General features: G+C 47.0%; 1 protein-coding gene and 1 long non-coding RNA gene across 11 annotated transcripts in view; one reads left to right on the plus strand and one right to left on the minus strand.

Annotated features, from left to right (window-relative positions):
- The window catches only part of ZFAT (zinc finger and AT-hook domain containing), a 248322-nt gene that overhangs the window by 60431 nt on the left and 163546 nt on the right, over positions 1-24345 (minus strand). For 8 of the 10 annotated variants that reach the window (XR_011493397.1, XM_070481648.1, XM_014855371.3 and 5 more), the window contains 3 exons: positions 20079-20197; positions 13961-14087; positions 10921-11051 (listed from right to left, as the gene is read on the minus strand). Coding sequence is in view for 8 of the 10 variants with exons in the window: in XM_070481648.1 (XP_070337749.1) it covers positions 10921-11051; positions 13961-14087; positions 20079-20197 (377 nt within the window). In the remaining 2 variants the exon portion in view is untranslated. The remainder of the gene's footprint in view (positions 1-10920; positions 11052-13960; positions 14088-20078; positions 20198-24345) is intronic. The other 2 variants (XR_011493398.1, XM_014855372.3) reach the window with 1 other exon arrangement.
- Positions 3884-8021, plus strand: LOC139039944 (uncharacterized). The gene is made up of 3 exons (XR_011493399.1): positions 3884-3952; positions 4959-5157; positions 5728-8021. It is a non-coding gene; the product is annotated as an uncharacterized lncRNA (long non-coding RNA).

A 24345-nucleotide genomic window follows, 5' to 3' on the forward strand; every position in this document is an offset into this window, starting at 1 on the left:
CCCCCTTCCCACAGCCACCGTGGGCAGCCGGGTCTTCTCACAGCGGACGGCCATGCAGCATCTTTTCTCCAGTGACAATGCCGGGGGTGGGAGTGGACGTAGGGCTGCTCCTGAGAGAGCAGGAAGCCCATGAATGCCTCAGGGCCCTCACTTAGACCGGAGGCCTGCATTGTGGGGTGCTGCAGGCACCCTGATACTGACAGAGGGGCACTCGGCTTCTCATCTGACTATGCATTTAGTGACTGTTTGTGTCCTATTACTGCCCAACAAATTACCACAAAGGCAGTGGCTTAAAACACAAACCCTTCTAATCACGCTGACCTCTGACAGCAGGCGATGGAGTTCTCGGCTTGCTGGGGCTCATGGGACCAGATCAGGCCCTCCTGGCTACTCTTCCTGTCTCAAGGTCAACTGTGCCGTCTAACAACGCAGTCAGGGGAATGATGGTTCATCTCGTTTACAGGTTCCGGAGAAGAGGCCTGATGTGGACCTGAGAGTCAAAAGAGGGCTTCCTGAGAGCATGCCACTGCAGCTGAGCCCTGAGCGACAAGGGCAGCCTTGCAGAGGCTGCTGATGAGCATTCCAGCAGAGGGTACAGCTGGTGCGGAGGCCCAAAGGTGGGAACAAGCGTAGAACAGAGGAGCAGCAAGCAGCCAGTGTACAGGTGCATAATGAGCAAGGAGATCGGTGGGGGGGGTGGTCAGACTGCTGTGGGGCGGGGGAGGCCACTGTGAGGGCCTATTCCCAGTTTACTGGACACTATCTAAGTTATTGGAGGGTTTTAACTGAGGGATGCTGGGACCCGATTTACATTTTGGAAAGATCACTCTGTTTTGTGAAAACAGGATCATAGAGCAGCAGGAGGGAGATGATGAGACCAGTGAAGAGCAAGGTCTGAGAACCAGCGAGGGAGACGGACAGCTCAGAGGGAGCTTCTCGGGCTCTACTCCACACATGAACCACCAGGGACCAGGGATGATGGTAAAATGCACAGTCTGACTCCAGAGGTCTGGGGTGGAGCCAGACATGCTGCGTTTCTAACCAGCTCCCTGAGGCTGACACTGCTGGTCCCAGAACCACATTTTGAGTTAACAATGGCTCAGATGGAGGCAGCAGCCACGGGACAGAAGGATTATCTGAGGTAAGTTGTGAAGGGAGAGCCCACAGCAAGGAGAGAACAAAGTGCTGACAGATCGGATGTGGGGGTGGGGGAGTCGCAGGCGGAAAGACAGACTCCCAGGGCCGGCTAGAGCACTGGAGTGGCTAGTGTGCACTTACTAGATGGGGAAACTGACTGCAGACGAGGGAAGGGGTGTGAATTCCTCGGGGCATGATGCAGGCGACTGTTCCAGCGGAACGAAAAACAAGAACCAGCCTGCAGCAGCCCCGCCCTGGGACAGATGCAAGGAAGGCAGGGACCACATCTCCTCCAGTGGTAATTAGAGCTCCGGCTCCCTCCTGTCAGAGCCTGCCTGAGTGAGCTCAGCCGGCAAGGTGAAGCTGCGGAGAGGGGAGGAGTCAAACACAACCCGCTGCCCTGGCCAAGGACGTGGGTCAGGAAACGGGCACCCAGCAAACAGTAAGACACTCAAGAGCAACAAAGTCCAATCAAGCGGGATTCTGCAAACGGCACCAACTGAGCTGCAGCCTCTGGGGTGTGACAGTAGAAAAACTGGAGCTTAGGAAAAGGAAGAGAAAAGAGAAGCAAAGTTCAACAGACCAACACCCTTGGGGTTGCTAAAGATATCTTATATGAAGAAAAGCGCCAGAATGGAATAGGAAAAAAAGGTTTATTCTCTGTTTTTTCAGACAATTTCCCATATGGCCACAGACATATCATGGAACTTATTTTTACTATTAAAACTTCACAAAGAAATGGAATTTTCAGTTACTACTGTGGGATAAGAGGGCTCAGCAAGTAATGAAAGGGCTATGACAGAGGATGCAACTTTTAATATCAGAAACCATATCAGCAACAGGAATCTCTGCGAGAAGTTTTATTTAAGACAAAGACCAAGAAAGATCCAACGGCTAAGGGAGAACTATGGCAGGCTCACAAAGGACGAGAGATGGCATTAAGTGACATGGGAGGGTGACCCACTGCCAAGACCCTGAATGGTTTTTTGTCTCTGGATCTATGTGCTGAAGGTCACCATTCAGCGACGACAGAACAGAGGTTCTGTAAGGAATGGGAAGTATGAAAATATCTGACGAGGCTCTCTGTTTGTGTAATGAGGTGCTGGATATAATTAAAGTCGGCAGAGCCCCAGGATCAAATAAATTGCACCGCAACGGTCCTTAGGCAGGAGCCAAACCTCACTAACCGAGACATGCAGTTGAAAACCGGTTCCTGCAGTCAAGGCTGTATGGCAGGGAAACAAAGCAAGCAGTCAGGGAAACTTCAGTCTTGACACAGAGATCCAAAGGACTGGGAATTAAAAGGTAAGAGACGTCTGTCTGACTGCAGTATCTATTCGTCTGCTAACGTAGAGTCTGGTGGTAGCCATCCAAGGGTCAGGAAGCTCTGTGCAGGCCTCTGCTCGGGGGCCCTGTAGCACACGATGGACATGATCACCTATGAAAGATGTAAGATTCCCCTGCACGGGCCTTCCAAAGGCATTTGAACCCATCACAACTGTAACTGCACCCTCGAGTCAGGAAGCACGGAACAGACGTGGCATTCCCAGCACACGATGAGGAATAACAGAAAACAGAAGCAGTTACAGACAGGAACTGCGGTTACCATCAGTTCTTGTAAGATGATATATAGTCTAATAGGGAAGATGCCTTAGATGAACCCCAGCAATGGCAGAAGAACCATAACGGGAAAGTAGGATAAATGACACGCTGAAGATGCTGGGGTTTCATTATGGTGTAAAAGAATAAAAATCTGCTATTCTAATGTCTCGTGCACTCACAGGCAAATGGTCTGAAGACAAATGAGGTTTTGAAGGGGAAGGTGACAGAGAGAGGTGACAGTGACCCTCCCACTGTCTCCACCACCTGGACAGCGCTGCGGTCGGGGAGAGGTTTGTTTACAGCCTGAGTCCAAAAGTGCCTCTGTGGGAACAAGGAAAGGACAGACGATTCCACAGACTCACCGGTTATTTGAGCTTAAAGGGGTAACAAACAGGAAGAGCTTCGCTCAGTCCTTTCTGTGGGCAGGAAAAGGGGAAAGATCTCAACGCAGTCTCGTTTCACGATGCAGACAGCCAATACCTCCTCCACCACAATCTTTAAAGGACCACAAGAGCATCTTGCACCAAAGGGATTCTTCTGTCAGGCCTCTGGCTGTGCAGTTAAACGGTCAGCTTAATAGAATGGAGTGATTGTTTGAAAAGAATAATGAAAGTGGATCTTGAAGCCTCACATACTTCACTTTCCAGAGCCCTCTCCCTGTGCTTTTGCTGTGAGGCTCATGAAATGTTCAGCATGTGGCCCCGAGGGGAGGAGCCGATTCTGGGCTCCCCTCCTGGGCGGGTCACAGGGCAAGGCTTCTCCCAAGCAGAGGCTGCACCTGACAAGTCCCTTCTGCAGAGCAGCTTCTCCCCACCAGACGCCCCTGTAGAGATGGACAGTGCGAAAGGGTTTCAGGGACCAGATCACTCAGGGCCTTAAATTAAAACCAGGACAGGCTGGACCCGTGCTTCCTTGCAAACAGGCAACAGGTGTACGTGGTCAGCCACAGAGGTGGATTGCATCTCCTTGCAAAAAGAGCAAACTACAAATAACAAACAGCAATTCCAATGCTGGCTGGCAACCAACATGTCTTCCAGCGAGAACCGCGACTGAAACTGCCTCTCAGTCTGAGTGCCACACGCGGAGCCCATGAAGGAGGCTCTGCCAGCTCCTCCCCTCCCGACTGACTCGTCCTCAGCTCCACCCTTTAGGGCCAACCACCACAGGGGACATGCCGGGGATGACAAAGGGCCTGGTGAGGCAGCTGGCAGAGGTGGGTTGCTTTTGGCAAAACTGGAATGTCTGTATTTTTTAATCAGCAGTTCAAGCATGTGGGAAGAGTACTTGGGATTTTGCACAAGATTATGGCAGCATAATTCTGTGCCCTGCCAGGCTGAGGATCTGCGTGCGGGAAGTGGGCAGGGTGCCGGCAGGTCTGAGGCAGTCTTAATTGCTCGTTCCTGGTGTTCCCTGCCACTGGGGCACTTGGTGATGGCTTGGAAGCATCCAGTACATGGAGGGACAACAATGAAGGGAAGAGAGGCAATACTAGGGGGCCACGCAGGGAACCAAGCACAAGGAGAGAGATACAGGCCTGCCAACAGAGTAGTGCTAATTGTAGTAACTACTGAAAGACTCATTCCTTGGGAGGCGGTACAGCAAGAACAATGTGGTTGCTCTTCTCCTGGGATTAAAGCGGAGTGTTGGTGCTCAGGGGAGGACCCTTGGGGGTCGTTGTGCCTCTGTTGGCCTCTCCTCATTGGTGGTTCCCTCAAGGACCTGCCAGATGGAGCTCATTCCTGAACCTTGAACTGAGATATCAACTGTGATAGAAACACGGATCTACTAAAGTACGCATGCTTTCCAAAAGCTGCCAAATCGCCCGGAAATCTGTAAATCAAAATCACCTCTGTGACAACTGAATATTTCAGTAAACAATAACCTGGAATAAACAAGAACCTTTCCCTGACAAAGTGGCCTTCACACTCTGAAATGCACGTGGACGGGTATGATGATTAATTTTCTGTGTCAACTTGACTGAGCCACGGGGTGCCCAGGTATTTGGTCAAACATTATTCTGGGTGTTTCTGCGAGGGTGTTTCTGGATGAGTCTAACATTGAAATTAATAGACTGAGTAAAGCAAATTGTTCTCCCTAATGTGGGTGGGCCTCATCAAATCTGTCGAAGGCATGAGTAGAACCAAAAGGCTGAGTCTCCCCTGGATGAGGGAATTCCTCCCGCCTGACTGCCTTCCAACCGGGACTCTGGTTTTTTCCAGCCTTCGGATTCTAACTGAAACATCAGCTCTTCCCGGGTCTTCAGCCTGCTGGCTTTCAGACTGGAATGACACCACCACACCAGCAGCTCTCCTGGTTCTTAGACCTTCAGCCACAGGCTGGAACTTACACTACTGGCTCTTGAGCCTCCGACTTGCAGACTGCACATCCTAGGACTTAGCTTGTCAGCCTCCATAATCGGTGAGCCAATTCCTTATAGTCAATCTCTTTGTGGTGTATGTATACACACACACAAACACACACACGCACATTCCACTGGTTCTGTTTCTCTGGACAGTGCTGACTGACACAATGTATTGGGTCTCAGCAGAGTAGGAACGGTAACTGAGTCACAGAGAAGAGGGCTTGACGAAGTGCATGTTTTTGGACAGCTCATCTGGACCAAACCTACAACAGGTGGGCCCTTGTACACAGGGCAATGTCCTAGCCGGTTCCCACATGGCACATACACTGAAAGGCTATTTTGCTTTTTAAAAGCAACACCAATGAACGAATGAACTGTGCCACTTCACATGCAGCGCAGGGATCTTCTCTCAGACAGGCACCCCCAAGACCCCAAAGGCTGACATCCCACGATGTACCCCACTCCCCCATCTGCTGTTTAGGGGTAAAGCCTTGGCAGTAATAAACAGTAAAAATTTTTCTAACTCAAAAAGACCCTGGATTATCATAAAGGCAACCTGTTAAATCATCCTGACATTCTTAAAAGGAAGATGCTGTGTGATTATAAGGTCTCCTTACTATTCACAGACACACGCCCTGAGGAAGAGAAGAAAGCGACCCACTGCAGCTGCTGGCCGGGTGGACCCAGACACCAAAGGCTGTGACCAGTGTCAACGACAGCCTTGGAGAGGTGCAAGTTGTTCTGCTGAACATCACACAGGAGTAATGCTCAGTGCTGATTCACGACTTGGGTTCTGTGACTAAATGGAAGAGCTTGGAAACTGTGGTTTGTTAAAAATGCCAACACACCTTCAAGGGGCCAACACAGGTCAGGAAGTCAGAAGGACATCAGGCTCTGCGAAGTGACATGAAGCTATGGGCCATCTGGACTCATCCTTTCTCCCCTGGCCTTTGAGCAGTGGGGAGGAGTGGGTTGAAGGGAGAGACCAGGCTGCGGCGCGTCCTGAACTGGGCCTCCCCTAAACCCCTCCCACCCGTGGTTACAACAGGGTCCACCACCTAACCTAAGGGGAGCCTCATCTGCCACCTCCCCCTGCCTCCGGTCAGCCCGCACTGATCACCAGCTCCTGCTCCCACTCAACTCCCAGCTACCCTCCAAGACTCTATTCAGGCACCAGAGTGTCCACAAAGCCCTTCCTGCCCGGCACCTGTGCCCACCCCAGACCCATGTTCCAGGTGGACAATGCCCCAGTGCTCCCATAGTGCTCTGGGAGCACTCATTACTCTCAGCTGGAACTGCCTGTTTAAGGTCTGCATTTTCCAGATCTCTTGACCAGTTCTGCTGTTTTATTTTTTTTCCATTTCACCTCTAACAGACTACATTATTTGCTGATTTATTATACAAATGTGGGTTAGCTATCTCTCTCAATTAGATGGTAAGCTTCTCAACACTATCACTCACCTGTCTTGTTCACTGAAATATCCCAAGCACCGAGAACAGCACCTGGCTGTAGAAGCAGCCCAGGGGGTGTTGGTTGAATGAAAGGATAAATCATTTCCCTCAACAGACTCTTTGGCTCTTGAGAGTAGGACCTGTCTCAACCCTGTAACCCGGTGTGGTAGACAGGTTAATGCCTCCCACCCCAAACACGGGCGTGTCCCAATCACCGGATGTGAGACTGTTACCTTACAGGGACGTCACGTGGACTCTGCAGAAGTGATTAAGAAAAGAGTCTTGTGATGGGGAGATGACCCTGGATTATCCAGATGAGCCTAATGTAAGCACAAAGGTCCATACAAGAGGGAGGCCGGAGGGTCAGACTCAGAGAAGGCGATGTGACAACGGAAGCAGAGGTCAGAGTGAGGGGAAGTGAGAAGAGCTGGGCCTGCCGTGGCAGGCTCTGAAGATGGAGGGACCAGGAGTCAAGGAAGCGGGGGGCCTCCGGAAGCTGGAAATGGCAAGAAAGGAATCCTTCCCAGAAGGCAGGCAGCTGTCAACACCTTGATTTTAGCCCAGTGACACCCATTTCAGACTTCTGACCTCCAGAATCGTAAGATAATAAATTTGTACTGTTTTAAGCCACTAAATTGGTGGTAATTTGTTGCAGCTGCACTAGGAAACTCACACACCCAGAGACTGAACACACAGTGGTACGCAGTAAACGTCTGCCAAATGAACGCTGTAAATTACTAAATAAGATGTTATTCTTAGTCTCTAAATTTTAATCCCTAAGAAAAGCAAAGAGTGATTAAGTCATGAGCCAATGGTGACGGTGGCTGTTATTTTCATGTCTGTCTTTTCCTTTAAATAACTAATTTTGACTCAGAGATGCTTCTGATATTTCCTATGCTGGTAGGTCTTACATTTAACCTACTTAGGCAATTTTTATTAATCAATATAAATTTCCTCCTCATAAAACCAAGATTTAACAGAGAGAAAAATAAAGAAACTAATTTATTTAATGAAAAGCGTTTGGTCTTAACAAACGCACAATCGGTGGCATTCAAAATTCTCATGTGTTTTCCCCGGGCGGCGCTGGTGAGGTAACACAAAGATTCTTCTCTCTGAACATTTGAAATGCTCCGTTCTCCATGAATCTATTTTTAATGCTGACACTTGAGAAAAGACAGAAGTGACAGGAAATCTTTGAGGACACATTCCCGGGTCCAACTGAAAATTTAAATGATCTGAATTATGGGCCAAATCTTTTCCATGGCTCATTAAAAAGGAAGAAGAAAACAATTTAAGAAACAGTTTTTTCTCAGCTCTTTGCCTTCCAGGCCCCTCAGCCTACCCACGAGGCCTGCCATAATTTTCATGTCAGAAACCAAAAACCCAAAAAGACTGCAGATTAATCACTTTCAATTATCACTGATAAACCATGATATGGAAGATTCTTTTAAATTTACATTAATAAATCAAGAAAAAATAAAATTAAAAACAGAGCATATAACCTTTTTTTTATACGGGAAAGAAATCTTGAAATTTTTAAACATCCAGAATCAATTCACGTATGACCTAGAATTTGGTTTGACTCTGTGGAAGATACATACAGAGGAGAGAAAACTTTACAAAGATCTCAAATATGCTATCCAATAGTGCTTCTAAAACATTTTTCCTGCAACATACAGCATGTACTTGATAACAAGGTGTTCCAGCTTTTTTCTCTACAGGAAATAATTGGCGAATCAAAACATGAAACCCACAGTGTACTCAATCCTACTTAATAAACATTTATGGAGCCATTACTACGTGTGATACCTTGAGCTGGAGAAAGACAAAGTCCGCAGCATCCAGGGCCTTCCAGCGTGGTGAGGGAGAGCATTACTGCTTACCAACAGGCACACTAGAGTTCACGTGTAAGTGGCTTAAGAACACTCATTAAGCAGACAGAGTTTCTCTACTAAAAATTCCTAAACTAGAAATTGCTTAAAAGAAAAAAATGGAAACTACTTTATTTTTCTAATAAAAACAGCTATATTTAAATTTAAATGATGACAAGTGAATTCAGACAGCATTCCTTCACCTAGGAGAGGCTGACACACTGCAATCCTTTGCCATAGGAGGGGACGTTGGACGTCCACCTGCCCATCGGTCCATCTGTTCTCCCATCCATCATTTACCCACAGCCTCTGTGAGCTAGGGGACAGGTCAGGGAGACAGGATAATGACTGGGACACGCATTCTCAGGGAACATTTCCAAACGCAGTTACTCAAGACTGCGTCAAACAGTGACACTCCTCTTAGCCCTGTGTCTTCAACAAGCCAAAAGATTCTCTGAAGGGTGCCACTGTCTTCTGCTACTGCAAACACATCGGACACGTTCACACGGGTTGTACCGGATGCTTATCTGCCTTATCCCTCGTCACGCTGTCAGTCTAACGCCTTGAAGAACGTCTAGGCTGTATCCTAACCCCGCAGCCTCATGTATCACCGCACTGCCCACGATGCTCAATCAATCACGTCCCTGAGTAGCAGCAAATCAATCCAGTTCCCAGGTCGAAGACGCAAATCACAATCGGTAGCACCCTCCTATGACTCTTCAAGGATTTAGCATGTATGAAACGTCCAAAGTTCTCCAGACACCATCCCAAATAAACCCCTCCTGAAGCGTCAGGTCTAGCTCAGGAATCCACATGTCACGATGCAAAGCGGGAGTTTCAAAGAGATTTATAAGACAATCTGAAGATTGCAATCTAGTAAATACAAAGAAAAGCTACAAGAGTGGTTAGCCTGGAAGCGTACGACTCTGTTCCCAGCCACCGCAGAACACCAGGCCACTGCAGACTGAAACATCAGACTGCTACTGTCGGACTCCTGTCCAGGATCCTCTTGAGAGAAACCACGGTAATGGAGGAGGGTTTCTAGAACACGCAGTCCAAACATTCACCTAGATGTGCTAAGTCTTGTCTGTGGATCAAGAAATGCAGAGCTGAACAGGAACATACTAATTCCCCAGAGAATTACGTAGCCTGAATTTCATGCTTTTGTTGTGCCCTGGGCACACCTCAGGGGACAGTCACGGAGTGAGCACTGCAAAGTCTACTTCCGATTCATCAAGGGCAGGTCGTAGGGACACACCACTCAGGGGTCCCCACGCGAGAGCTACATTAAGAAGTATCTTGATTTGTTAGTGCCAAGAAAATCTTACACCCTCCACTGTTAACTGTGCATGTTTCCTTCTTGCTTTCTGTTATAAAATTCAGTAACAAATTTACAGTCGACCTTGGATATCTCTAGTAACACACACATCACCCAGGTCTCTGCCAGTCATCAGAGATCTACCCAACAACCCTTTGTAAAACAGCCGCCACCCACCACCCACGCTCTCCGCTTCCTCTCGCTCTGTTTCCCCACTGCACTCGTTCACCTTTATGAACATCCTTTATGTCCTGCTTATTTGTGTTTTATCTTTTTCTCATTAGAGAGTCACCACCTTGAAGGCAGACACTGACTCTCCTGGAACCCCAGCAACTAGAAAGTGCCGGACAAGAGCAGGCACTTACTAAATACTTACTGAGTGAATGACTAAAAGAATGGATAACTGTGAAACTCCCTTTCAATTTTCACCATGAACTTGAACTTTGATTCTAAATTATACACCCTGAGTCTGCCCTGGGATTATGGGTTTACTGTTGTTTTTTAAAGTATGTGTGTAAGGCTGCTCAAATCTTTTGTAAAATGCAGCCAGAGATAGTAGAGAGATAGGTACAGACAGAAAAAAAGGATGATCTAATTATCAAACACTGCATTTTAACATATGGTGATATCTCTACTGAGGATAGGAGAGGAAATGAGCCAAACACTATAACTATTAATTAAGTAGAGTAACCTTTATTCAGAAGCTGATCATTTCCTTCCTATCCGTTCAGTCATCCCATGTTGATTCAATCAGGTGATGTGTGATATTTAAGAGGCCCGTCCAATGGGAGACCCTCCTGGCTCCTCTGGCTGTGCCCCCCATCCCCACCCCTTCTGTTCTACTCACTGGTGCCTCAGGCACCGAGGGCTGCTCTTCATCTAGACGTGTCCATGTCATGCTCACTTTCACTCTGGCATTCTTTGAAAGGAAATGAATGAAAAGTTTCCAGAATTTTTAAAGATACAATACATCTCTCCCCTCCACATAGCGAGCTACTGAAGATACAATTCCATGATAATCAGAGGGAGAACAAGAAAATGCATGAGACTAGCCCCATTTCACTCCAAATTCCATGTTTGGTAAGTTAAAGCCTTGAAGACCCAAGGGGGCAGGAGAGAGAGAGAGGGCGTGCGCAGCGTGAGGAGACAATATTTAAGGGGGAGGGGAGGGTCTTTACCTGTTTCACGACAGTCACCGTCCCTGGCGCCATGGCAACCACTGAGGCAACGGCAGTGGTATCGTGGGTCTCGGTGCCCAGCTCGATGATCTGCTGGAGGATGTTTACAGCTGTGGGGTCAAGACGGTCACCTTAGGAGGAAGAAGCAAACAGGGGCCCACTGAGGCTGCTAGCCCTGAAGGTCACTGAATGCAAGACCAGCCCTTCATAGAGGCCACTCTCCAGTTGTGCCTTCTCCAGGGGAGCACAGGTTCTCAGTAATCACTCATTTTGACCACAGAAATAATCTATATGCTACTTTACAGCTTACAAAACACTTTCTATACGGGCATCTCAAAACCCAAAACAACCCTGTGAGACCATGACACTGTGATGATATTATACCTATTTCATAGGTTAGTTACTTCCACACAAAAAAGCCAAGAGGCTTGCCGTGGGCCGTTGGGTCAGTTACATCATGGAGCCAGAGCTCCGGCCCAGACATTCTGAGTCCAAACCTGGTAACACAAGACCATCTCTCCAAACAGAAGCCCCGAGAAGCCCCAGCTAACACGTTAAACTGCAGAGTTAGCTTCCCTTGAGCACGTACATGGTAGGTGGTCAATGAGAGCGTGCCAGACAAATGACACAAGTTATGAACAAAACATCCAAGGATGTCTCAATTATCAAACCAGCGGGCTTTAGAATCCCAAACCGATTTAAGTTTGGGGTTCTATTTTAATCATCTCAAAAGACTGGAATCCAAATCATCAGGGCAGCTACTGAGTATGCCCTGCCCGCTCTCGCCATCTGCTCGGCCATCTGCGACTCTCCTGAACACGGCACGCTGACCCTGACCATTTATTCACTAAAAAGGAAATTGCTGCCTGCTCTCCATATTAGCATAATATTATGAAGTCTCTGCCAATGTTTGCATCCCCATGGACGGGCGTTCTGCAGGCCACGTTCCAATGTGAATCAATCAATACAAGATGGGAGAAGCGGCACTCTCCATGTTCTACGGAGAGGGTAGGACCTGGCATATGACTGAGGCAATGATGACATTAGTGACTTGCATATATTCACCGTGCACCACTCCCGCATTCCCCCTACACACACACACACACACACACACACACACACACACACACACACTCTCACTCTCTCCTCTTAAGGGAGTTGTTTCAACTGTGCCCTCCAGCCAACAACTCTGAATATCCAAGGGCTAAATAAAACATTTATTTTAAAAACTTACTGAGATGAGGTTCACTTCCTCATCCATTTACCCCCTCAGTGACCATTTGCCAAGGCTGTCAGCCAGGAACCTGGTTCACAGTGAGCATCCAGACGCAGATCTCACACTCTCTCTCCCCTTCTCCTTCTGTGGTTCACAGGCTACTGTGACAGATTTGTAAGCAAATTATTACAGCACCTGGTTGGTTCTGTATCAGGAGGGCAATTAGGGGAACGCTGTAGAACAGTCAGGTCGGTTGCTGGCAGATGACATACAATCTGAATGCTGAAGATGAAGACAAGTTTGCCAGAACAAACGCTGTGTGGGGGAAGGGCACAGACCACCATGTCCCAGAGAGCACTGGAGTGTGTGGCTGAGGACTGCAGCCCGTGCTGAGAACTGCAGGGTCTGGCCGAGGGGAGCACAGCTCAGAGGTAGGGCGGAAGAGATGCAGTGCAGGAGGCCAGGACCCAGCACAGGCGGGCCCGGCTTGCTGAGCTGCAAAGTTTGAATCATATTCCAAGAGCTAGGAAGAGACATCAGAGGCTTTGCAAGGAGGGAGGGAGGGAGGAAGGGAGGAAGGGAGGGAGGAAGTGAGTGAGTGTGTGTGTGTGTGCACGTGCATGCACATGCGCCTGCATGGAATAAAGACAGACAGGCTGCCTTTGCAGGGCCTGAGCAATCACTGAAGTCATGGACATGAACATGAAGGAAGGAAAGACAAATTCAGACCAGGCCTCAGCTCTGGGAACTGCATTTAATAGCCGGGGCCTCGACTCTCCCATCTGCACAACGCACCACTCTAACAGGCCACAAAGTGGAGGTGCTGTCTCCTGAGGCCCCTCAAGCTGGCAGGCAGGGAGTACAGCCCTGGCAATTAATCTTCCCTAAAGCGACCAGCCCAGTGGAGGTTTCTGCACTGCTTTCTTACAACCTGGGGTTTAGGGGTTTAAGAATTGGGGAAAATGGCATTTCCTAACTTCTATATCTTGTCACCATTTAATGCTGTCCTCTTAATCCCACTTGCCTGTCCTCAGTCCCCCACATACAAACAGGGCCGTGGTCTATTACAGTAACTTGGGTTCTGTTCACACTCTAAAAAGAGCATTAAGAAAAAATGTTTTCTAAGCATAATGCCTCAACCACCACTAGGCAGGCACAGTGGTTTGTTTTTCAAAATTGACCTAACATTTGAAAATCATGCCATTTGACATAAAAATTCTGATTTGGGGCTTTTCAGAAGGACTGGGAAGCAGGCAGTCCTGCGCCTGCACCTCCGCAAGGTGGCCAGTGGCAAGGCGAGCAGTTGTGCCCTCGGTCTCAGCCACGCTACCCACTGCACTGCCTGCCTGGTCCCTGCAGATCCAGGAACGAGCCCCCTAGAACAGACGCCCACGAGGAACCTGGAATGAGGACAGTGCCCCAAGGAGAAGTCAGGAAGCCTAGACTCCAGGACCGGCTCCAACACCCCAAAGTGGGGGACTCTCAGCCAGTCACTTACAATGAAGCCCCTCCTCCGTCTGCGAAGCCAGAATGGGAAGCCCTGCCTCTCACAGACTGTTCTGAGCATTAGATGGACAGTATGGATGGAGAGCTGGCAACACTGTCATAAAGCACTCCCTGTGCTGTGGCTCTGTTCTAGAACATTTCAACAGGCAGAGCTCTTCAAGCTTGACAAGGGAACCGCTTCTGCAGTTAGAATACGGGGTCAGTGATTCTGAGGGAGATCAACTGATGGACATCATTCATCCACAGATTCATTCATTCGGCACGTCCACTAAAGACCAGTTCTGAGATGTCACGGGGAGACAGGGTGTGCCCTCTCACCACTCTCAGAGGTGTATCTCAGGTCCTGGAGTGCGGCCACGGCTGCCTGCGTGCCCTGAACGTCCTCTTCGGCTTCCGTGATGTGCAGATACTGGGTGGAGGGCTCCTCGGGAGTTTCTGCTGCTGGCTAAATAGAAACGTATGGTCACCTAAGTGGCCTTCCAGAAGATCATCTGTTACCCAGAAGTCCCGGGACAACGTGTTAAGACAAAACAAATGCACGTGAGCAATGCTTTGCAAACATCTCATTTACCTGGCACCCCTGAGAAATCAGTTGCTCCAATAAAAACATACTTCCCAAAGAGAAAACTTCTTTTTGCAAGTATCTCGACTCTTCTAAACCAGCTTTGGTGGAAAGCTTCCTGCTACACATCTTGCCTTAGGAAACAGAGTATGCTGTTCACAGTGAGAGATTAGCACGCTCAGAAATCCTTGTATGTGCTCTTCTAATGGCTCCTCCATCTCCTCCCACTGCTCTCAGCACTGCCTCTAATCTTCCCCGAGCCCAGGGCCTCATGCCTGGTGGCCCACCGAGGACGGGCACAGCAGTGGAGATGGTGAAAGGAATCTACCTACACGTAAAGCTCGTAGCACAGGTCCTGGCACATAGTAAGAGCTCGATAAATCCGAATTATTCGTGCCATTCTTATTTTTCTATGAAGGATATGATAAACAAAGCTGGACACAGAAAATACATCTGGGCAAAATCAGGACCCTGAAGGAAAGGAGGAGCTAGTGCTACATTCCCAGGTACCTTGTTCCTCAGGGAGAGAAGAGGAGGGAGAGAAGAGGAGGAAGAGAATTTTCACAGCACTACATATTGACAGCAACCACTTTCTGGAAGAGATGGGGAGTGCAAGCAAAACTCTAAGGCAGGAAGCACAAATGCCATCAACAAAGAAGAACAAAAAGGAGGACTTCACACAAAATTTACAGGGGCCAAGGCGGCCCTGCTCTGTAGCACTGATCAGTAGCTGACGGGTTCAGAAGAGCACGCGGTTATGCTTTTACAGCCAAGTGGCCAAGTTCATTTAGGTGTTTCCAGCCTGACAGGTGGTAGACATCCAATAAATATTTGGTGAATGCATAAATGAATGAGAAGCAGCGTATTACCTTTAAAGAACCATTAAGTGACACTGATGGCATCTAAGCCTAATGCCTTAGCCTGTGAAAGAACAAGATGCACAGGGAATGTCTTCTCCTTCTCATTGCGGGGAACTCTGGGCAACAACCACTTGTGGAAGGATGTGCTCTTTGCAAGGCATTGCTGGGAGCCAGGCCACAGCCCCAGCTGCTGGAACAGGCAGCTTGTCACTCACAGGTGACCGCCCCAGGTGCAGCTTCTTGGCTGCTCTGCTGTCTCACTTCTGGAGTCGAATGCATGGCTTTGTATCAACTATTTTTGTTGGGGTCACAGCTCTGGTTAAGGTGTTGGCATCTGCAAGAAGCAAGGCCTTCAGAGGAGAGGGGCATTACTGCGTGCATGTATAACAGCACCAACTGGCCGAGAGAGACGGGGTTTTACATCAGGAATTGGCACTCAATGTCTGTTTGTTAACAGAGAGCAAACCCCTGCAGTATGAACTTGAAACCCTAGAGGATTACTTATTTCATCATAGACGAGGATGTGATGTTGATGACATCACCATCACCAATAATCATAGCAGCTGCCATTTACTGAGGACCTAACCAGGGACTAGATATTGACTAGATATTGATTTTATATATCGTGTTTCTCAATCCTTTGACCTCTGGGGTATTATTAGTCTCACTCTATGGAATGAGAACACTAAGGACACAGAAGTTAAATAAATAATGGCTCAAGGTCAAATCATTTATAGGGGACAGTGCCAGGATTCAAAGCAACGTCTGTCAAAGTCCAAAGCACGTACTCGTTAAATTTTCTTATAAGAAACTGCAAACAGGGGCCGGCCAGGTGCCACAGTGGTTAAGTGCGCACGTTCCACTTGGGCAGCCCAGGGTTCCCCAGTTGGGATCCTGGGTGCGGATATGGCACCGTTCAGCAAGCCATGCTGTGGTAGGCGTCCCACATATAAAGTAGAGGAAGATGGGCATGGATGTTAGCTCAGGACCAGCCTTTTTCAGCAAAAAGGAGGAGGATTGGCAGCAGTTAGGTCAAGACTAATCTTCCTCAAAAAAAAAACCCAAACAAACAAAAAACTGCAAACATACGCAAAAGCAGAGAGATGAGTACAAGGAACCTCTGTGTACATGTCACCCAATTTCAACAATTATCAAGTCACGGCCAGTCTTGTTTTTCCTGTGTCCCCAAACACTCCACACCCTGCCCTTGGATAATTTAAAGCAAATCCAGAAATCATATCATTTCAGCTATAAATATTTTAGAACGTATCTCTAGAAGATAAAACTCTTTTAAAACATAGCTACACCACCACTCAAACGCTAAAGAGTAAGTCCTTATTATCATCACATATCTACGCGATGTTCTAATTTCTCCAATTGTCTCATTTTTCACAACTTGTTCTTCAAATCAAATTTAAGGAAGTTATTGAATTCCACACATTCGAACTGACTGATATGTCACATAAGACACTTATTGATAGGTTCTCCCTCCATTCTGACTTTTTTCTCCCCACTTAGAGTTTTGTTGGGGAAGGTGGGTTTTTGCCATTAAAGTCTCCAACAGTCTGGATTTTGCTGGTTCCATCACCATGGAATCACTGAGCATGTCCTTTGTCTACCGCATTTCCTATAAAGGGGTAGTCAGACGTGGAAGCTTAATCAGACACTGGTTCCCCTTCTGGCAAGAACACTTCATGGGTTACATGTGTACTTCCATGAGGAGATACGTGATGTACAGATTGTCTCTCTCTTGTTTTTGTTTTTGTGATGTTAGCAGGTAACTGATGGTCACTGCTAGGTCCATCACATCATTCAAGGGTTGCAAAATGGTGACATTCCAAATCTTCATTTGTTAGCTGGAATATTTCTATAAAGAGAAACTTGTCCTCATCAACCCTCTGGTTACACTGAGGTATAGTTTGTTTAGAAAAGGTAGAACAACTGATTCTGGGCCCTTATTTACCAAAATAGAGTTTTATTTATCAAAATAGAGTTGCTTCCCTAATATCCTACAAAGGTGACTAATGAGCTTTTTCCTGGCATCATAAACTTATGGACTTAAACACACTTGATGTCTTCACTGTAGTTATTAACGCTAACAACAGCCTCAGAGTAACAACACCAACCCTATCACATCACAGAATAACCGAAAACACTGCAATTTTTTCCAGTTCTTTTTGGCCATCAGTTATGTCCCAGTAGGAGGAACAATCAAATTCCTATCTTAAGGCTCTTAAGATAGTCCCTCTCTGCGCAGTTATGCCATCGTTTTGATATACGGTTAGGGTCATGTATTTCATTTTACTCTCAATTTTGAGGGCTTGCTTTTTTAAAAGCTTAACCTTCTTTATTATTATATGATATATTTCCATGGTTGCACAGTCCAATCTGCACAGCCAGGTATACTAAGAGAAGTTTAGCTTCTCTCTTTCTCTCTTCCATCTTGTGGTCTACTCCGTTTTCCACAGATAATTCCCCCTTTTTATAACTATTTTATTGTGAAATATTTTTAGGTTTACAGAGGAGTACAAAGACAGTGCAGAGAGTTCCCATATACCCTTCACCCAGCTTCCCCCAAAGTTTATATCTGACATAACTGTGGTACAATAATGAAAACCAAGAACCAGCTATCTACTGGTATTTACACACACACTGTATCTATCTATACACACACAGTGCTGCAGCATATAGCCTGTGCAGGCACCTTTTCTCATTTTTGTCAGTATAACTTTGGGATAGTTTTCTAATGGTTGGCTTGTTTAGTTAATTTATAAAGAAATGCACATGTAATTTTACTAGATATTGCTAAATTCCCCTTCACAGAGGTGGCACATTTTGCATTCCCACCAGCAATGTATGAAAGTGCATTTTCCCCTCAGCCTCTCCAACAAGAGATGACATCAAACTTTTGGATTCTTGCCAATCTAATAGATAAGAAATTCTCTGTCTAGTTTTAATTAACATTTATTATGTGTGAGGTTGATCATGTTTTCAGATATTCAAGGTCATTTGCATTTCTTTTTCTACGAACCTTTCTTTACTCTTGCCCATTTTTCTCTTGGGTTGTTGATCTTTTTCATCACTATTTTAGAAGCCTTTTATAATGTAAAGATATTGATCCTTTTTCTATGATATGACTGAAAATATTATTCTTTTTTTAAAGAAGATTAGCCCTGAGCTAACATCTGCCGCCAATCCTCCTCTTTTTTGCTGAGGAAGACTGGCCCTGAGCTAACATCAGTGCCCATCTTCCTCTACTTTATATGTGAGACGCCTGCCACAGCATGGCTTGATAAGCAGTGTGTAGGTCTGTACCTGGGGTCTGAACCAGTGAACTCTGTACCACCAAAGCAGAACGTGTGAACTTAACCGCTGCGCCACCTGCCCAGCCCTTGAAAATATTTTTTTGTCATTTGTCTCTTTTTACTTTGTTTGAGTTTTTTTCCATAAGACTTAAGACTTTTTTTCATGTAATCAGTTTTTTTCAATCTTTTGCCTTATTGAATCTAGATTTTGAGTTATAATTAGGAAAGTTCTCCACACTCTCAATTTAGAAATGAACTAGATTATGTTTTCTTCTGATATTTGTGAAATATCACTGTTTTTACACTTAAATCTCTGATCCTTTTCCTCTAGCCCCTCTCTCTATATATAAGTTATTGATTATTATATATTGATTCTTTAATCTGCTTATTGTGTGTAGTAATTTTTCATTCATTCTTTTGGATTTTCCAAATATATAATCCTGTCCTCTGCAGATACAGATGCTTCCTTTCTTCTCTTCTAATTCTTCTGTCTCTATCTACTTTGCCCTGTCTAATGCACTAGCTGAGGTCTCCTCTGTGCTGTTAAGGAGTACCATTCTTGTCTTGTTCCCGACTTCAGCGAGAAACCCTCCAGTGGTTCCCTCCCCATGAAGGAAGAGGCTGGCTTTGGGGCAGAGAGACATATATTTTGTTTTTCACATTAACATATATTCATCAAATTCCACTTTACTGAATGTATTTATCAGTGGATGCTAAATGTCGTCAAATACCTTTCCCACATCTCTGAAGACGATCATCTCATTTTTCTCCCAGTTCTGTTATTAAGATGGATTATATTAACATATTCCCTCCTACTGAACCACCCTTCCTTTGCATTCTGGAATAACCCCCACACTGTCATGATGTGTTATTTTTTTTATCTGTTGTTGAATTTGTTTCAAAGCCCTTACTATTAACCACCGGATGCGCTGATGCCTCTAAAAGTCCTTAGGGAAGTGGTTCTCAGCTGGGGATGATTTTGACTCCTGGGGGACACTGGCAGTGTCTGTGATATATCTGGTTTTCACAACTGGGGATGCTAGTGGTATCTAGTGGGTAGAGGTGAATGATGCTACTAAACGTCCTCAAAGGCACAGGACAGCCCCCCACAACAAAGAATTATCTAGGTCACAATTTCAATAGTGCTGAGTTTGAGAAAACCTGCCTTAGGTAAACTGCAATTAGGCCATGTAGTAACCCCTGTATCTGAAAAGAGAAATGGCTACTGGCTTGGTAATACAGATCTTTTTTCAGCTAGGTGACTGGTTCCAATCCCTGAGGGAGAAACAAAGATGGCAAGTAGGAGCCACGCCTTCGGTGGAGGGAGAGCAGGGCTACAGCCAGGCAGTGGGCCCTTCCTGCCTCCTGTGAGCCCTGGCAAGAGTCTCCTGGCCTTGCATTCTGCTTTCAGATGCAATATCTGAAACTCTGGATTTGTGAATAAAAGAAGTGAAAATGTCAAGGAGACCGATACAGACCTTCACAAAACAGCCTAAATACAACCCAGAGTAAGAAGTCGCAGCATGACTCAGATCTCACCCCATTCAACCCCTCCAATATGAGACACGATTTGAAAAGATTTCCAAGTTTCCCAACCAGAAAGCCCAGTGCTCTGAGGACCAGCTGTCTGTGCCCAGCACCTGGGCTTATCCGGTCGGCCACTTGGCTTTAGAAATGTCAGGGATCCAAACCACACTTGACAAAGTTACCTCCCACTTGGGATCGCCTTCATTTTCCACCAGCTTCAGGCCGTGCTTGTTCTTCAAGTGCCGGTTGAACTCCCATTTGGTGCCATACACAAAGCTGCAGACAGGACACTTCAAACCACCTGGAAGCACAGAGAGAGGACAAAGTGTTCCCAGCACAGAAAACAGCACCGTTCCGCCTGTCGTCCCAATGTCTCAAGTCTAAGGAGCACGTTTTCTTATACTCAATCCAAACTTACCTTAGTGTTGGAACAGAACAGCAACAGCACATATGTTTTTCAGGGCAGACATTTTACAACTTAATGTACTCTTTTTCATTTATTGAATGAGCATTTGTAGAGAGCCTCATCTATACTTAATATTTCAGGTGCCAGAGAGAAAGAAGATGAGTCACACAATTCCCTTGGCCGAGTTGGGTGAGTGGCTTAAATCATTCTTTCATTTTTTTCACTTGTAAATAACACGTAATTTAGAAAACAGAAATAAGGGAAGAACAATGGCTGCTTTTTCAATCTCCTTTGACCCAAAACACTGAGACCAAGACCAGAGTCTCAGTCTTCTTCACAACAGAAGCTGAGCCATCAGTATAAATTCCCATGTGAATTTCCCAATAAAGGACAAGTTAAAGAGCTGGTCATATCCTGAAATGCCACTATTTATTGAACTGATTAAATTTTGCACATGTTCTGGGAAGTGTCTGGATGCTTTAATTAAGAGCATGTAAAACTCTAGGTTAAAAAAAAAACATGCTTAGAGTCACACAAAAGACTATCTTCCTAAAATTATAACAGGAGCAGCAACAATTAGAGACTGGACAAAAATCACTTTGAACAGGGAGTTTTCAGAAGCAAACTCAGTCTCTGGAGGCTAACTGCTAAGTGCAGTCCTGGAGACAGGTGTCCAAATCTACAGGGACGCGGAGCAGCCAGGGTCCCGCTGGCACCGTCAGGCCTGTCCCCGGAGCTGGGCTGGGGCAGCAAGCATCTTCACCAAAGTCTCCATCCCTATAGTTGTCTGGAACTTGGGGGCCAGCCAGTTCCAGCAGGTCACCCCAGGGCAGGCTCCTCAGGCCTCTCATCCATTCCTGCCACGCACCCAGTTCTGGTCCACGTTTCTCCACCCATGAGAAGCCCATGGCCCACGGCTTCTCCTCTCCCGGCCAAGCCTTTCACTGCACCCTGGTCTCAGAACCCCGGCCACAAAATTCCCTACCTTGACTTCATCACACTGGCCTCATCACAGAGAGCCGGCTCCCCCCCTCCATCTTGAGGCTCTCTGATAAGTCCTCTCAGGTGGAAACCGTTCCTGCCCAGAAGCCCCAGGTAAGGAAGAGGCCAGGGACAGGGCCGGGCAGCAATGCCGCTGCCATCCTAGAGTAGGTACATCTCCTAGTTGTGTTCCTTCTACCCACAGTGCTGTCCCCATCAGAAACCTTGGGATCCAGGCCCTCTCCATCCCAGTGCGTCTCCACATAAAGTCTATAATACTAGGTGACCTTAATGCACTAATCTCACAGTTCTTTGACTTCTTCTATCCCAAGAAACTTTCTGACCACTTCACTAATTACGAAATCTCGTTCCTGTGATTAGTTAGCACCAGGTATGGGGCTAAACCAAACATCCCGTGCTGAGCCAGTCAGCCAGCTTGCTCTCTCTCAGCACCATTAGTCTTTTACCTCTTGAGGCCCTCCAGTTTGCACCCTCTTCCATTTTCTCCCCATCCTCCAGGCCCCTCCTATTGCTGCTTCCCTCTCTGGACAGCTTCCACTCCAGAGCCCATACCTTCAAACTTTCATTGACAAAACCCTCAACATCCTCGGCCACTTTTTCTCTCAAACCTGCACGGCAAATCCACAACCCAGAACCAACCCAACTACTAGGCTTCTCTGCTCTTATCCTAGGAGGCCGAGGCGAATCCCAAAACCATCCTTATTTCTATTGCCACGTTTCCAACCTCAAGCATTGTTTCCCTAGTCCTCTCTTTCCACTTATCCGGAAGAGTAACCAATTATCCGTCAATCTCACTGAGTCCCCTACATGATCGTCAACTCCCTCTTTCAATCACAACCTATGTTCTTACCTCCTACTTCACAATGAAGTTTCTCAACTTTCTTGTACTACAGAGTTCTGTTCATCTGCACCCTTCGATGCCTGCGCTGACCCCATCCCTGGACAAGGTTCTCGTCCTCCTTCAGAGACCAGGCTCTTCACCTTCCATAGCACTGTTCTAAAACCTATCAGACTCAATGCCCCTTTCTATGACAAATATTTTCACACTTTATTATTCTGAAATGAAATCTGTAGATGATGTAACTTACTACAATATATAGTTTCTGAAAACCAACATAATACACTACTATAAAAGAGAAATAAAAGGAATGTGCTGTATAATAAGCTAACAGATATTTTAAACTGAGACTGCTCAGACACAATTACAGAGGACATTTGTAAAAAGCCCCTCAAGTTTCCAAGCTCTCTGTGGGTGCAGGTACCATTCCACTGAGCACCCTGGTCCTCAGGCCTCCAAGACCCTCCCACCACCTGTTTTCTCTACAGCCTCACTAGGCCCTCTTACTCTGTCCCTTTGCTGGCTCCTGTTCACCCCTGCAGGCCATGAGACCCCACTGAGGGCTCAGACATTCTGCTCCAGGTTCCTCCTCCTGCCCCTTGACGTGAGAGTGTGCCCTGGTCCTGATTCCTAGGAGACAAGTCACACTTCACATATTATCCACAAGCGGGTGACTGTGCTGTTTGTACCTCTAGTCCAGACCTCTGCACTCCACCCTGAGACGTCTGTCCAGTAGGTACCACACCCTCACACAGCCCAAACACCACTGTGCATCCCAGTGTCTCCCAGGCCCTCCAAGCCCAGGCGCCCATTGTCATAGTCATTTGCACAGATGGGAGCAAATGGCTCCTAGCTGGTCTCCCTGCAGCCACTGTTGGTCTGCTCTCCACCCAGCACACAGAATGGTCTTGCATAAACATAAATCACATCTCTCACAGGTATAAAGCTCTCCAATGGCTTTCTATCAACCCAGAATAAAATTCCAGCTCCTTAATGTGGCCTGTGACCCCTACGTGACCTCGTCCCTGCCTCCCTCTCTGACCTTTTCTCCTCCTCTCTCCCTATCTCTCCTTTCTCTGTCTTCTGCATTGACCAAGCTCCTTCCCTTCTCAGGACACCTGCTTGGAACCTCTTCCTCCAATATTTCCATTTGCCCCTCTCCTCCTCCTCACTAGGCTCTCAACTCAAGCATCACCTCTTCAGCAAGGCCTCCTCTGACACCCCTAGCTAAGGCAACCCCTCAAACACAGAGCCCCTAAATCTCTCTATGGGATTTCCCCATTGTATATTCGTTGTCACAATGATCAGCGCCTAAATTTGCACTATTTATCCTTCCTATACATGTTTCCTGTCCATCTTCCCTTCTAACATGGCACCTTCATGAGGGCAGGGACTTCGTGAAGCTTTTAAACTGCTCAGGTCTCAGCTCTTGGCATCCAGCAGGTCTCCAATCAACATATCTTGACTCACTGACTCTGGGTCTCAGCAAATCTTCTTTCTTCAGGTCTTTCTCCAACCAGCCCCCAAGTCTCCTCTGCATCTTTGCCCCTTCCCTCTGCGCTCATGTGTCCCCTCAGCAAACAAATATGTTCAGTCTTATCCAAGGGGACAAAAACCCATTCTCCTGCCTAGGTACTGCGCCCCCTTTCCTCTTCCCTTCACAGCCAGGATTCTGGGAAGAGTCTCTGGGTCCAAGAACTCACAAGAAACTGGTACAACTCGCTTCTGCGGAGACGGAGAACAGGCTGGACGGCAAAGGGAGGAGGGCCAGTCTTCACTAAATAGCCTCGTGAATCTTTTAAATTTTATTCCATGTGAGCAAAACTGCCTATTCAAAAGAAACAGTCAAATTAAGATTATAAATCCAAACCACAAAAATACTAAGCAGTCATCACGTCCTTGCCTCTCTTCACTACTGAGGCAGGTGGCTCTGAACCAGGGGCAATTGTGCCTCTCAGACAGCGGACGTTGGGCAGTGTCTGGAGAAAGTTTAGGGTATCATCACTGGGGAGTGCTACTGGCACCTGGTGAGTAGAGACCAGGGAGGCTGCCAAACATCCTACATTCCACAGGGCAGCCCCACAGCAAAGAACGATCTGGCCCTTTTTAGGGCTGAGAAGCCCTGCGAGCTTACGCCACAGCCAGCTGCTTTCCGCTCCCTGTCACTCTCCTGCATATGTCAAGATCAACTCACTCCTTCATT

This window comes from Equus asinus, chromosome 12 (genome assembly GCF_041296235.1).
Source record: "Equus asinus isolate D_3611 breed Donkey chromosome 12, EquAss-T2T_v2, whole genome shotgun sequence".
NCBI lineage: Eukaryota > Metazoa > Chordata > Mammalia > Perissodactyla > Equidae > Equus > Equus asinus.